This window comes from Glandiceps talaboti, chromosome 22 (genome assembly GCF_964340395.1).
Source record: "Glandiceps talaboti chromosome 22, keGlaTala1.1, whole genome shotgun sequence".
NCBI lineage: Eukaryota > Metazoa > Hemichordata > Enteropneusta > Spengelidae > Glandiceps > Glandiceps talaboti.
In genome coordinates this window covers 2743984-2755833 of record NC_135570.1, presented here as the reverse complement: position 1 = coordinate 2755833, position 11850 = coordinate 2743984, and the positions used below count along the sequence as shown (strand labels likewise).

The following is an 11850-nucleotide window of genomic DNA, read 5'->3' as shown; positions in this document are numbered from 1 at the left end:
CCAAGGCCCTCGATCGTGTCATTTTACACACATAGTTATCCCCCCCCGGCCCAAGGCACATATGTATGAATCAGACGAATGATTTAACGTCTCTTTTTTTGATATTTATTACATAATTATAATTTTTACTATCTCTATATTGGTTTTTATCAACTAATAATGTCAAACAACTAATGCTCCATTCCATACAATAGCAGTAGATTGATATATATAGCTCCATTTATTACACGTAATCTTACCAATACACGTGCACTATACATTTATACCACATTCACTCTTTATAAATTACTCATTGCTAAATAATACTCAAAGTACGTATACTTTTTGTGGCTTTCAAAAAATACACCGAAGGTTATCAACCCCTTAATATATAAATTCAGATTCAAAGCTTTTGTTTCAATTTGTTATGGAACCAGATGAATAGAATAGAATAGAATAGAATAGAATAGAATGGAATGGAATGGAATGGAATGGAATGGAATGGAATGGAATAGAATAGAATAGAATAGAATAGAATAGAATAGAATAGAATAGAATAGAATAGAATAGAAAGCAATGCAACGCTACACTACACAACACAACACAACACAACACAACACAACACAACACAACACAACACAACACAACACAACACAACACAACACAACACAACACAACACAACACAACACAACACAACACAACACAACACATTACATTACATCAGCTCATCTTCATTTACCCAGAGACTTGACTTTTTGGCTTCACAATTCTGTTCGGGTGAACAAAAAATAAAGCTCGATAGATAAATCTCTCTGTTCTAAGTTTACATGTAATTATAGTAAGACTTTCCTTTAAAAAAGTTGCCCAGTAACATCATGATATGATGAATAAGGGTATGTTTCTTTATCTGCCTATATTCATGATCATTCCTTCATTGTCGTTTTGTTTCCGATTCTGTTTTCGATTTTGTTGTTCCGGGAAAGAAGGCGATCACTCCCGAAAAAAAAACGACTGTAAACGAATGAAATATAGGTATCAAAATAAAGAAACTCGGTACAAATGGGGATGTCCACTCTCAAAATAACTAAATGGAACAGAATAAAAGCTAACGTTTCGGGATAAATTCTTTTAATATGAGCTTATATCCTCACACTTTTAGAAATGTGCGCAATTTGCAATAAAGTGATCTCCTACTATACACATGTACCGTCAGTCGTTGTATGAGCGCGCCCCCTTTAGTTTCTGCGTTTATGTTGACATTTGTCGCGCATGCGTTCTAATTTCCAAGGTTGTTGCCATAGTGTCATCTGAAGCCTGTCGGCGTTCAGACACCCAACATCGTTTGCGAACCAAGCACTACAGTATTGAGGCGTATCTCTGGAAAATCGAGCCGATTTTCCCACATAATATCCTTTTAAACCTCTGTAATCCACAGTCAAAGTCATTAAGATGAGCCAAAGCGCATATCACTGGGAAGCCAGACGAAAACAGCGAATCATCGACCGCAAACATGCGGCGATAGATCGTCTGGAAGACTCTATGGTGAGTGCGTCCGCTTTGACTTTATTACAGCAACAGGTGTATGTTAACAAATATCACATTATTATATTTTATATAAAATAGATCTAGCATTAAATATCGTGTTTCTAAATGAAATAACAGAAAATGTATTTTAACGGGAAAAGTACTCGATTGAAAATGCGCTTGTTTTTTAGCTGGACAATACCTAACAAATTATGCCTAATTAATGTGGACTACGACTTAGCCTAGCGTTTTATTTATTAATTTTATCGATCGATGCAACGCGAAGTTTCGTGTACAGTGTTTATTGATAAACATAAAGCACTAGTCACGGTTGGATTATGGTGTTACAATTTTAAAATATCGTCGAATGTGGTATTATCATACAAAAAAATATAACCTATCGTGGACTAGTATTCCCCAGGGGAGTGTGATATTAACATAACATTAAGTCGGCACAGCGGGGGTTTTATGCCTTTTACGTCAAACAGGATTGTAAACGCTGACAATCTCACAGTCGTTGCTAATCATTCCTGTGGTATCCGCCCACAAAACAATTAATTCGTCTAAATGGACTTCCAATACAGTTAGTGGAATTCGTATACATGTAGTCAATAATAAACTGTTGCTGCTAAAAGCGCTCTGTGTGAAGTTTGTTTGCTATCCTGTCTCGGTGGTTTCACGACAGGTTTTGTGTGTTAGCAGTCTCTGTGAAAGATCACATTGTAAATGCGTTGTTTGTAACTATAGACAAATACGCACCACCAGTTACGTAAAGACACATTGTCCCCTTTCACAGTGACAGTTTAGGGGAAAAATGTGCCCCAGAAAATATATACTTGGTCGAACAACGCTAAGTAAAGTGTAGAATGTATCAAACTTTGAAGTTTTACACTGGAACTTGGAAGCAGTGATGTGAAGAGACCACATCAAATAAAATAATAGCAGTATTAGTAACTCACTGGGCTGGAAAGCAGAAAATAGGCAAACAATAGCAACAAATGCAAATATTTCCCATGGGATATAGAAAAGCCTGAATGGTATTTGAACAATGTTAACACAGTTTTGGAGGTAAAAGTTACTGACAATGAATGGAGGGTAGGGTGGCATTGTGTTGATTGTGTGGGAGGGAGTTTTATGAGACAAGTCAAGGTCAAAGTAATAATTCAGTTACACATGCCTGCACTTGATGTTATTTGAACATCAGTTGAATTTCTATGAAATTTGATTGTATCTGCAAGTTTAACTAGTTTGTGCCACTTCAGTTGACTTTTTGTGTGAAGTGTTCTCATTATCTCTTTATGTATTGAATAGTTAACCTGACTTGAGATATGATAAAACAAACAAACTGATTACCAAACTATACAAGATAAGATAAAACAAACAAACTGATAACCAAACTATACAAGATATGATAAAACAAACCAACTGATTCTCAGCCAACAAGAGATAAGATAGAAAAAAACCTTAGACCCTACACCAATGAAAAAACCAACTTAGTGATTCCTAGTTTAAAGTTCACAATCTGTATTAGCATGACTGTATTAGGGGAGATCCGTGGTTAGGTATGTTAAAGAATATGGTTGGCATGTGGTACCAAGCTGAGTAGCTCTAAATCCTACTTGATAGTCAAATTTGTGACGTTTTATATCTACTTCAACTGAACATTGGAATTCCATACAGATACTTCTAGTCTAGGTTAACTAGAGGTTCAATTTTTTCATTCTTAATAATTCCTGTTTGTAATGCCAGGCAAAGGAAGAGGCTCGCCAGGCTGAAGATGCCGCAAAAAGGGAACATGAACGAAGGCAACAGGAGGAAGCACGCAGAAAGGAACTAGAACAGCATTTACGTACCCGCAACAAGGGTGAAATGACTAAATCAATGCAGGAAAGAGAAAGGTAATATGACAGAATTAGAACATTGTAATTTTTAAGATATCTTCTCACAGTATACTTCTTTATTTGCATATAATTTCTTTTACCATTTTTACATCGGCAAATATCGAAATGTATATTTACGTTGAACATTTGAAAATAAATAATATATTTATTTGCATATTGATGATCAATACAATGCATTAAGAATTGTTTAAAAATGTGAATGAAGTGGTATACTGTGTCTTTTTGTCATTTTTGAGTGTTAGTGCCCTCTATGAACAATCCAGAATTTACTTTGTTTTTTTCTGCATGCTTTTGATTTCACACAAACTTTTCTTCCATGTTTCATACATGTTTGATGTTTAGATGTTTGTTTACTCTTGTGCAATGAAGATATGACAGTTTCATCTGCTTGCACATCATCATCTTTTTCCCCTCACAATCCTAGTATTAATTGTAACTCTCTCTCCTCCCAATCTCAATCCCCTAAATTGCTTCTGAAATTTTTTGCTTGTTTTGTAAAATTAATGTTCATTATTTAACATAATCATCATCAAAGTGTTGGTATTTGCAATTGCATAGGTATTGAAAAAATGGTAAAACATGGCAAATTTTCCATTTTGTGCATCTTTTTATTTTCATACTAATATTGAAAAGTTCAATATCAAAAGAGATACTAAATATAAAAAAAAGTTTTTAAAAAGTAAGAAAGTCAATACTACTTTACCTATTATTGTTGGTGTATTCATTGTTTAGAGTTTGAACCTAATATAAACAGTGAATAATTAGTGGATGGGCATTTGAAACTTTTCTGTGAAGATGCCACAAGGTTTGTATCTTGTCACATTCTCAAAGCAAAGTATATATATTATAATTTTCCATTATGAAACCATCAGAAACAGACATACTACTTGTATATTGTTTATCACATCGTCTAGATACCAGATATTTTCAAATTGTAGGGAATGCATCAAAACATCACAAGAAAACAACACATCAGATTCTCACTGTAGTAACACACCAGTGTTCTGTACTCTGTGACACTTTACAAACTTTCATATACCGTCTGTAAAACAAACTTTTCCATCGTAGAGAGACTCAGATGAGTTTTGAAGATCTTGTGTGAAAGAGAGATTCAAACACATTTTACATCCTTCAAATACCTTCTAGCAATAATGTTTCAAACGTCTTCTAAAGAAGTTTCAAATGCCTTCTCCAAAAAAGTTGCAAATGTTTGACGAAATGGTGAAGAATGTCTTAGATGTATTCTACTTATAAATTGACTTACTTTTATTGTTTTATTGTGAAATGACAGTAGATACTAATATATACCAGTATGCACTTCAAAGCCCAACACAAGCTAACCACCTTGTCATACCATTGTAGTCATAGTTACGCTGTCCTCTGGCTCTGTTATCTTTAGGAGAAAACTAGATGGCGTCCTTTTTTATCAACAAGGACATAGAACTCGCAAGATCAAAGTCTAGATCTCAACTCAGCCAGTTTTAGCTACCAGAAGATCAAGAATAGTCAACTCAGCAAGTTGTTTATCTAAAAAAAAGAGAAACAAATAGATCTTTTAGATCCTCATGTAGTTAAGAAATGTTATTTTCACATTTCACAAGCTCTTAGATGGAAGATTTTCAATTTTATGGTTTGTTGGCATGTCAAAAATAAAAGTGTAATTTGTCATAAGTGCAGATATTTTTTTTGGATTCGGTGCAGTTTCTTCTATTTATCTGAAAATTGTTTATCAAGATTTAGTTTTTAATGGTGTAAAGATTTAATGTGATTCACTAAGTAAGATTGTTATGTCAAAACTTAGCTGATCTTGTTGGCTTCCATGCGTAGACTTATCGCTTCATGTAGCTATGTAGTTGCAGACTGTAGAAGTAGGCATAGTGAATATTTTTCTTACTGTTTGGGTCAAGTCACAGGGACTTGATCGACTAAGTCTTTTCCATTTAACTGACTTTCATAGGAAAAAACTAGAACGCTTGATGCAGGAACATATCTGGAGTGATGAAAATATTGGTAGCATGAAAAAACCTGACAAAGATGTGTTGATTCAAGATCTGCTCCGTGACAACCGAGCCAAGGCGAAATCACTCCGTAATCAAGGAGTTTTCCGAGGACAATATGAATAGTCTGCAGTATTTTACAAAATTATGCTATTTTAAAAGGGGGCAGCAGTACAGATAACTTTGTCCATTGTTTTTTAGTTCACCTAAATTCAGACATATCTCTTACCAAAGTCCAGAGACTTCGCAATTTAATATTATCTTAAAGCTGCATCCAAAAATTGGGTTTGGATAGCTGTGTAAAACGACAACAGGGAAGTCTCAGGCCTAGTTTTTACCTTTCTCACACCAAATCTACAATCATAGTATATATTGTTTGGTAACCATGGCAACACAACTGATAACTGGAAAACAGTATTTGACAGTTCTATAATCTTGCACAGGCGCATAGATATAGGAATGTTGCCATGACTACACCTTACATTCTACACCACCAAGTGTGATTTGCAAAACCGCATGCAAAGATTAGAATATATATTGTTAGATAATATGTAAATTATATGATGTCATAGGTGCTTCAACCAATCAAAAGCCAAGAAATACATACTATAATTACAGGCAAGGTTGAGAAGGTGGATGCTAAATTGAAGTCAAAGACAAATACTAGATGTAGAAAGTTGTATAAATATCTTTCATATTGTCTTCAGATCATAGTGAGCACTAAAGACAGTGTGAAACTACTCATAAATGACCTTTTCTCTTACCATCTCCATAAAACAAAATATGATAACCTTTGACGTTTGATCTTGATACATTAAAAAGAAGTCAGAGAATTCCTCAAGAATTGTTTTCAAAACGTTAATTTCACAAAATGATATGAAATTTATAATGTATGTCTGACTTCAAACAACTGAAACAAAAATAATTATTAGATAAAATTTTAGATATATATCTATTTAAACCCCCCCCCCCCTTATTATTTTTGGAACATGGTATATTTATATTGTATTTTTTCATGGTTATTCCATTATGCAAACAGATAAGGGACGGAACTTAAATAGAAGAAACTAAAACTACTCATTTAAACTATGAAACTCTAATTTTTGATTTTTTACTTTGAAAAATTATCAGTTTTCTTTTCAATTTAATTATTTTGTGATATGGAAGTTATTATGTATATTCAAATTGATTAATATGATAGATAGATTGAGAATTTTAAAAAAAAGTGTGATTTTTTGTTAGAAGAACATTTTGAGTTTTTTGCCCTTCAACTCCTTTTTTCTTTACTTTACTCTTTCTGGTTGTGGATACCTGTGTGGTTTTATCTCCAATCTTGTCTTTTAATCAAAAGCTTGGCATATTTTTTCTTTCCTTTTTACTAATTCTATAGGGAGCTAGAGCGATTACTGAGAGAACGTACCTGGCATAACCAAATTATACAAAGAATGGAAGAAGACGATTCAAAGCGTACACAAAGTCTCATGTTCAAGGACCATAACCAGAAAGAGAAGGTGTTGAGAGACCATGGGCTTTATCGAGGTCATCCCGCTTACTGTATTGACTCTGAATATGCTTAAAAATTTGTTGAAATTTGCCAAAGTTTTCATGAAATAACAGTGTATTTCATTATAAGCTGATAACCCAAGTTTCCATGGATGTTCAATCATGTTAATTCAATTCATACAATTTTTGTCACTTTGTAAAATTCATCCTATCTGGGGTTTCCCTCTAAAACATAGGTAAATTTAAGTGAAATAATTGTAAAAGTTTATGAGGAGTTTATCCTGCTGCATTATTGTGACCCTCAAGTTTTAGATGAAAACATAAATTTTATCACCTCAGATTGATGTGGACTGTCTTGACTGGAGAAAATTAATGTTAAACCAAAAAATAAAAGAGAAGAAAAAAAATCTAATTTTTATCCTCATAGTACAACAAATTGCTTCATTTTGTGTCTATTTTCATGGAAACTTTGGCCAAGTAAAAGAAAAATATCAGATATTAGAAGTTGGAAAACATGCAGCACAGTTTATGGACTTAGCACCTTCACTTAGTTGTGACAATGGTTGCACCAAGTTTGTTTATCATTTATTGCACTACTGTAAACATATCACGAATTGTTGTCTTTTAAAGTGGTTCTTTTTACTGACAGTTGCTTTATAATCTAATGTTGTCACATTGGTTTATCAAGCAATATAGATGTAAGCACAGTTTTTTTGTTATGACATCCAAGAAATGTACACATTTTGCTCTTTTTTGTTTCAGAGGGTCAGAAATATTTAAACTTCTATAAAGAAAGTGAGAATTTTGACTCTTCAGCAGAATGATAGCCCAGAGACTTAGTTATCTGGCTTGATGGTGGTCATTTGCTAGGATATCTTTTTAAGCCAATAGCCAAGTCTCTGCCAAGCCAGTATGTCAAACCAGAGAGCAAGTCTCTAGGCAAACATAATGACAACTCTGTACGGGGAAACGGTTGAATGTTTTAATGTTCAATTGAGTACATCTGGTCAAATGAGTTTAAATACATTGTAGAAAAGTAAGCAATGTAACTGTTTTACACTTTAGATACAGTAATAGATATAGGTAATGATGACACTAGCTTATAGACAGTAAGATGTTGGTCCACCTTCACTGGTGAAAGAGGTTGACTGATATGCGAGGGTGCCCCAGCACAGCATACCTTACAGACTAACAAGCATAGTAGTGATATGACATAGAATTAAAGATCTGATTGCCAGATTGTCAGATTATTGATTTTGCATAATATTAAAGATATCGATGATATTGCTAAATTGTTGATGTGGCATAGTAAGATTAGCATGTAGCTATAGTATTAGCATTGGTTAAGACTTAAACTCCAGAAACTGACATGAGGTGGTGACCCTCTTGATACCTGATCTTTGACTGTCAACCTCTAATAACCTTTGACCTTTATCAGTATTCCAATGTATTTGCGTGCATTGGAAAAACTAGTGAGTAGTGATTCCATCAAAATTCTATAAATCCATAGATGTTATAAAGAATGTCACTATCCTTATTCATATCTACAATACTGTTATGCATAGTAATATAAATTTGCCAATAGTGCATAGAATTTTTCATCCATTGCTAGGTGTCATCCTTAAGAGGAAATGACCTGAGTTTGTTGCAGTAATTTACTAGTTTTTGTGATGTACAAACACACATCATATGCATATGAGGTGATTTACATTTTTTGCAATTTCTACAAGACCATTTCAACCCAAATTTCAAACCAAATATGACAATTGGGCAATATGATAAACTTATGTTATTATGGATTCTGTTGTGCAGAAATGGCATTGTGGGTATTTTTAAGGGAAAATGGACCATTTCTAGTATTATGTCATACTTGAAGTATTCTTTTGATACACCACTTGTTGCAAAGAATTAAGACATATCTCAGATTCTTTTCTTTTTTTTCAATCATGAACATTCCATACAGGGTGGTCATTTGCAAAGTGTAGACCTGAAAAAGATTTTGTCAGTAATTTAGACTTCTTTGTATTCTGTGTCAACATTCACTGATTGTTCTCATCAGTTTTAGCAAGAAGTTCTGAAAATTGTCAAAATCTGAAAAGTTTATTCTGTACCCAATTAGCACTCCTTGTTGCTATGCCAGTTTATACCTGTTTGCTATGTGAATTTACTAGGCTGCTATGTAAATTTACCTGGTTGCTATGTCAGTTTAACAAGCATTCCTTGTTGCTACACCAACCAGGTGTTTTGTCAGTTTGTGCCTGGTTGCAATGTCAGTTTTTTTAAAAGTGATTTTGAATTTTTTGTCTCACTGCCTTTAGAGTGGAATGAATTTATGCATGCAAGGTGCTGTCATCTTTATCCGTCCAACTGATTCACATTGCTTTACTTCTGACTTCTACTCAGTATTACACTTTCACTTTTACATTGTGATTCCGTCCACTTCGAACAAAAGAAAGTCAATTTTAGACACAGGGGGCGCCAAACATTTGTATAGCGCCCTCTAACTAATTTTTGTGTGTGATCAATAATGACACATTTAAATATTACAATTATCAGTATTTAGAAGTGAGTTTTATATCCACTGGATGCATACAGAGTGTTGTGATCTTTTAATGGCTTTAACTCAAGTTTGTTTTCTTGGTGAAATAAACATGTAGCTTTAAAGAAATCTGGTGTTTCTTGTTGCCTTTTTTTGTAAAGTCAAAACCACAAACTTATAATAAAATTGTTTTATAAATTAAAAATCCAAAATAAATACCCACTCCTCATTCATATGGCCACTTCAATCTAATGGGTCATTCCTTTCAGCAAATATGGCAGTTATTTCGAGTGACTTTGTTATCAGTTCTATATATACCTGTAGATGTTGAGTGTCAGTATTGCCTGTCTAAGGGACCGGACAGAATTTACGGCAGGGGGGGGGGGGGGGGGGGCCTGGGGAGAAATTGGGGGGGCCATGAAAAAAATGGGAGGCTTGAAGGGGGGGCCATGAAAATTCTCATGGTTTGAAAGGGGGGGCCACGAAATATTTTGTCATTGAAAAAAATTAATATGTTAGAAAATTTAGCATTGCATGAGATAGCACTTGATATCGCCTTTAATATTGAATGTCTACACTTTCATTTATGTATTAAAATGGAAGTGTTTACGTTTGTATGTACCTATTTAGTGAAGCATAAAAACACTACTCAAGATTAATTTGATACACCCTGAATTACTCTTATATACACCAAGTTGTTCACACACACACACACACACACACACACACACACTTACACACACACATATGTATACATACATACATACATACATACATACATTTTAGCACTGTGGAAACAGGTTCAGTGTGTAATTACCATCAAGGATACATATATATATATATATATATATATATATATATATATATATATATATATATATATACGGCCAGAAGGCAACTACCAAAGTTAGTGCAAAGTCACTGATGAAAAAACACTTAACACCACGCAGACATCTAAATGCTTTACAATATTTAGTACAGATAGATGCATTTGATGATGCTGAGGAGGGAAATTGTTTAATTTCACTGATTTTAGATAGAAAGAAAGACAAGTCTTGTCTCACATCTTCAGACTCTAGTGAGTCTGAGAGTGAAACTCAAGAATAGTGTCAAGAAAAGAAATAAAACACCTATCTAAATTAATCTGGCCAGACGTTTTTGTATTTACATTTTTCACCAAAAGGTCACTTATATATATATATATATATATATATATATATATATATATATATATATATATATATATATATATATATATATATATATATATATATATATATATATATATATATATATATCATCTGATCACTGTACAGTGTATTGAATACAATTCTGAATTTGCTGTCCCCATCATGAAGTCACAAATGCCTGACACTATAGGTTTAAATATGTATGGTTTTGGAACTGAAAGCATATTCCCAGTGATTACATCTAAGTATTCCATAACATTCTGAATTTCTTTGCACTTTCATGAAGTCACAAATGTCTTACATTTACATGTGTATTGGTAATGCATTTGGTGTAGGAAAGTGAAAGCTATATTTGTCAGACCTCAGTGTGCATAAAATCCTTAGTTTGCTAGCACTTCATGACATCACAAATGTCTGACATTAGATAGTTATTGTGTTATGAGTATAAATAGATATTTGAATACACTATGTAGGTGATGTGATGTCCTTAGATACACCCAACAAATGTCCCCACTACAGTTTTTCACAAATCACGCATGTGAATGTGTGTTTACTCTGTGTCTGTGTTTCTGTGTATGTATCAGTGAATGACAGTTAAAACCACCACATCAAATGCCTTGGTATTAAGTGATGACTACTTATGGTGTCTAGTTGTAAACAAGATTATACCACATGTGTATAATTACATGTATGGTCAAAATGTTTTATTTTGTTTTGTTTTCTAAAAAACTTCCTCTACAACTACTAAGTTGTTTGGGCTGAAATAGTAACATAATAGTAGTATCAAAAGAAATATTACAGTTGTGCTACAGTAACAAAAATATTTGTACTCTTTTTAGTTATTGTAGGGGGCAGGATATTGTGCACTTTTTTTTTTGGGGGGGGGGGGCCATGAAATTTGTATACTTTTGAAAGGGGGGGCTGTGAAATTTTGGTCACAGTGGATGGGGGGGGGCAGGAAAAAAAACAAGTCAGAGATAATTTCTCCCCAGGCCCACCCCCTGCCGTAAATTCTGTCCGGTCCCTAAGTTTGGTCTCATGTAAAATTGGATTTGAGCATTTGTTTTTATATACTGGTATTGTACAGACAGTGCTAAATGTAGTACTTGGAGGTACATCTTGATAGGTGTCTGTACCCCAGTATTTATTTCTATATAGATTGGTATTGTACAGACAGTGCTAAATGTAGTATTGGGAGGTACATCTTGGTAGGTGT

General features: G+C 33.7%; 1 protein-coding gene across 2 annotated transcripts; it reads left to right on the top strand.

Moving 5' to 3' along the window:
- The first annotated feature begins 1294 nt into the window (after positions 1 to 1294).
- On the top strand, positions 1295 to 9539 carry LOC144452009 (uncharacterized). Of its 2 annotated transcripts, none has more exons than XM_078142990.1 (3): positions 1295 to 1522; positions 3254 to 3402; positions 6793 to 9539. In XM_078142990.1, the coding sequence occupies exons 1-3, from the start codon at positions 1430 to 1432 to the stop codon at positions 6977 to 6979; spliced, it is 429 nt and encodes a 142-aa protein (XP_077999116.1). In that variant the 5' UTR covers positions 1295 to 1429; the 3' UTR covers positions 6980 to 9539. The 2 variants fall into 2 exon arrangements, with proteins under 2 accessions (XP_077999116.1, XP_077999117.1); XM_078142991.1 differs by lacking the exon at positions 6793 to 9539 and adding an exon at positions 5363 to 6310.
- Positions 9540 to 11850: the final 2311 nt, after the last annotated feature.

What these genes read in the sequence shown, in the direction of transcription:
- LOC144452009 (XM_078142990.1), top strand. Translation starts at nt 1,430, where the DNA reads ATGAGCCAAAGCGCATATCACTGGGAAGCCAGACGAAAACAGCGAATC. An exon ending in ATCGTCTGGAAGACTCTATG is followed by an intron (nt 1,523 to 3,253) that starts GTGAGTGCGTCC and finishes TTGTAATGCCAG; the next exon opens with GCAAAGGAAGAGGCTCGCCA. An exon ending in TCAATGCAGGAAAGAGAAAG is followed by an intron (nt 3,403 to 6,792) that starts GTAATATGACAG and finishes CTAATTCTATAG; the next exon opens with GGAGCTAGAGCGATTACTGA.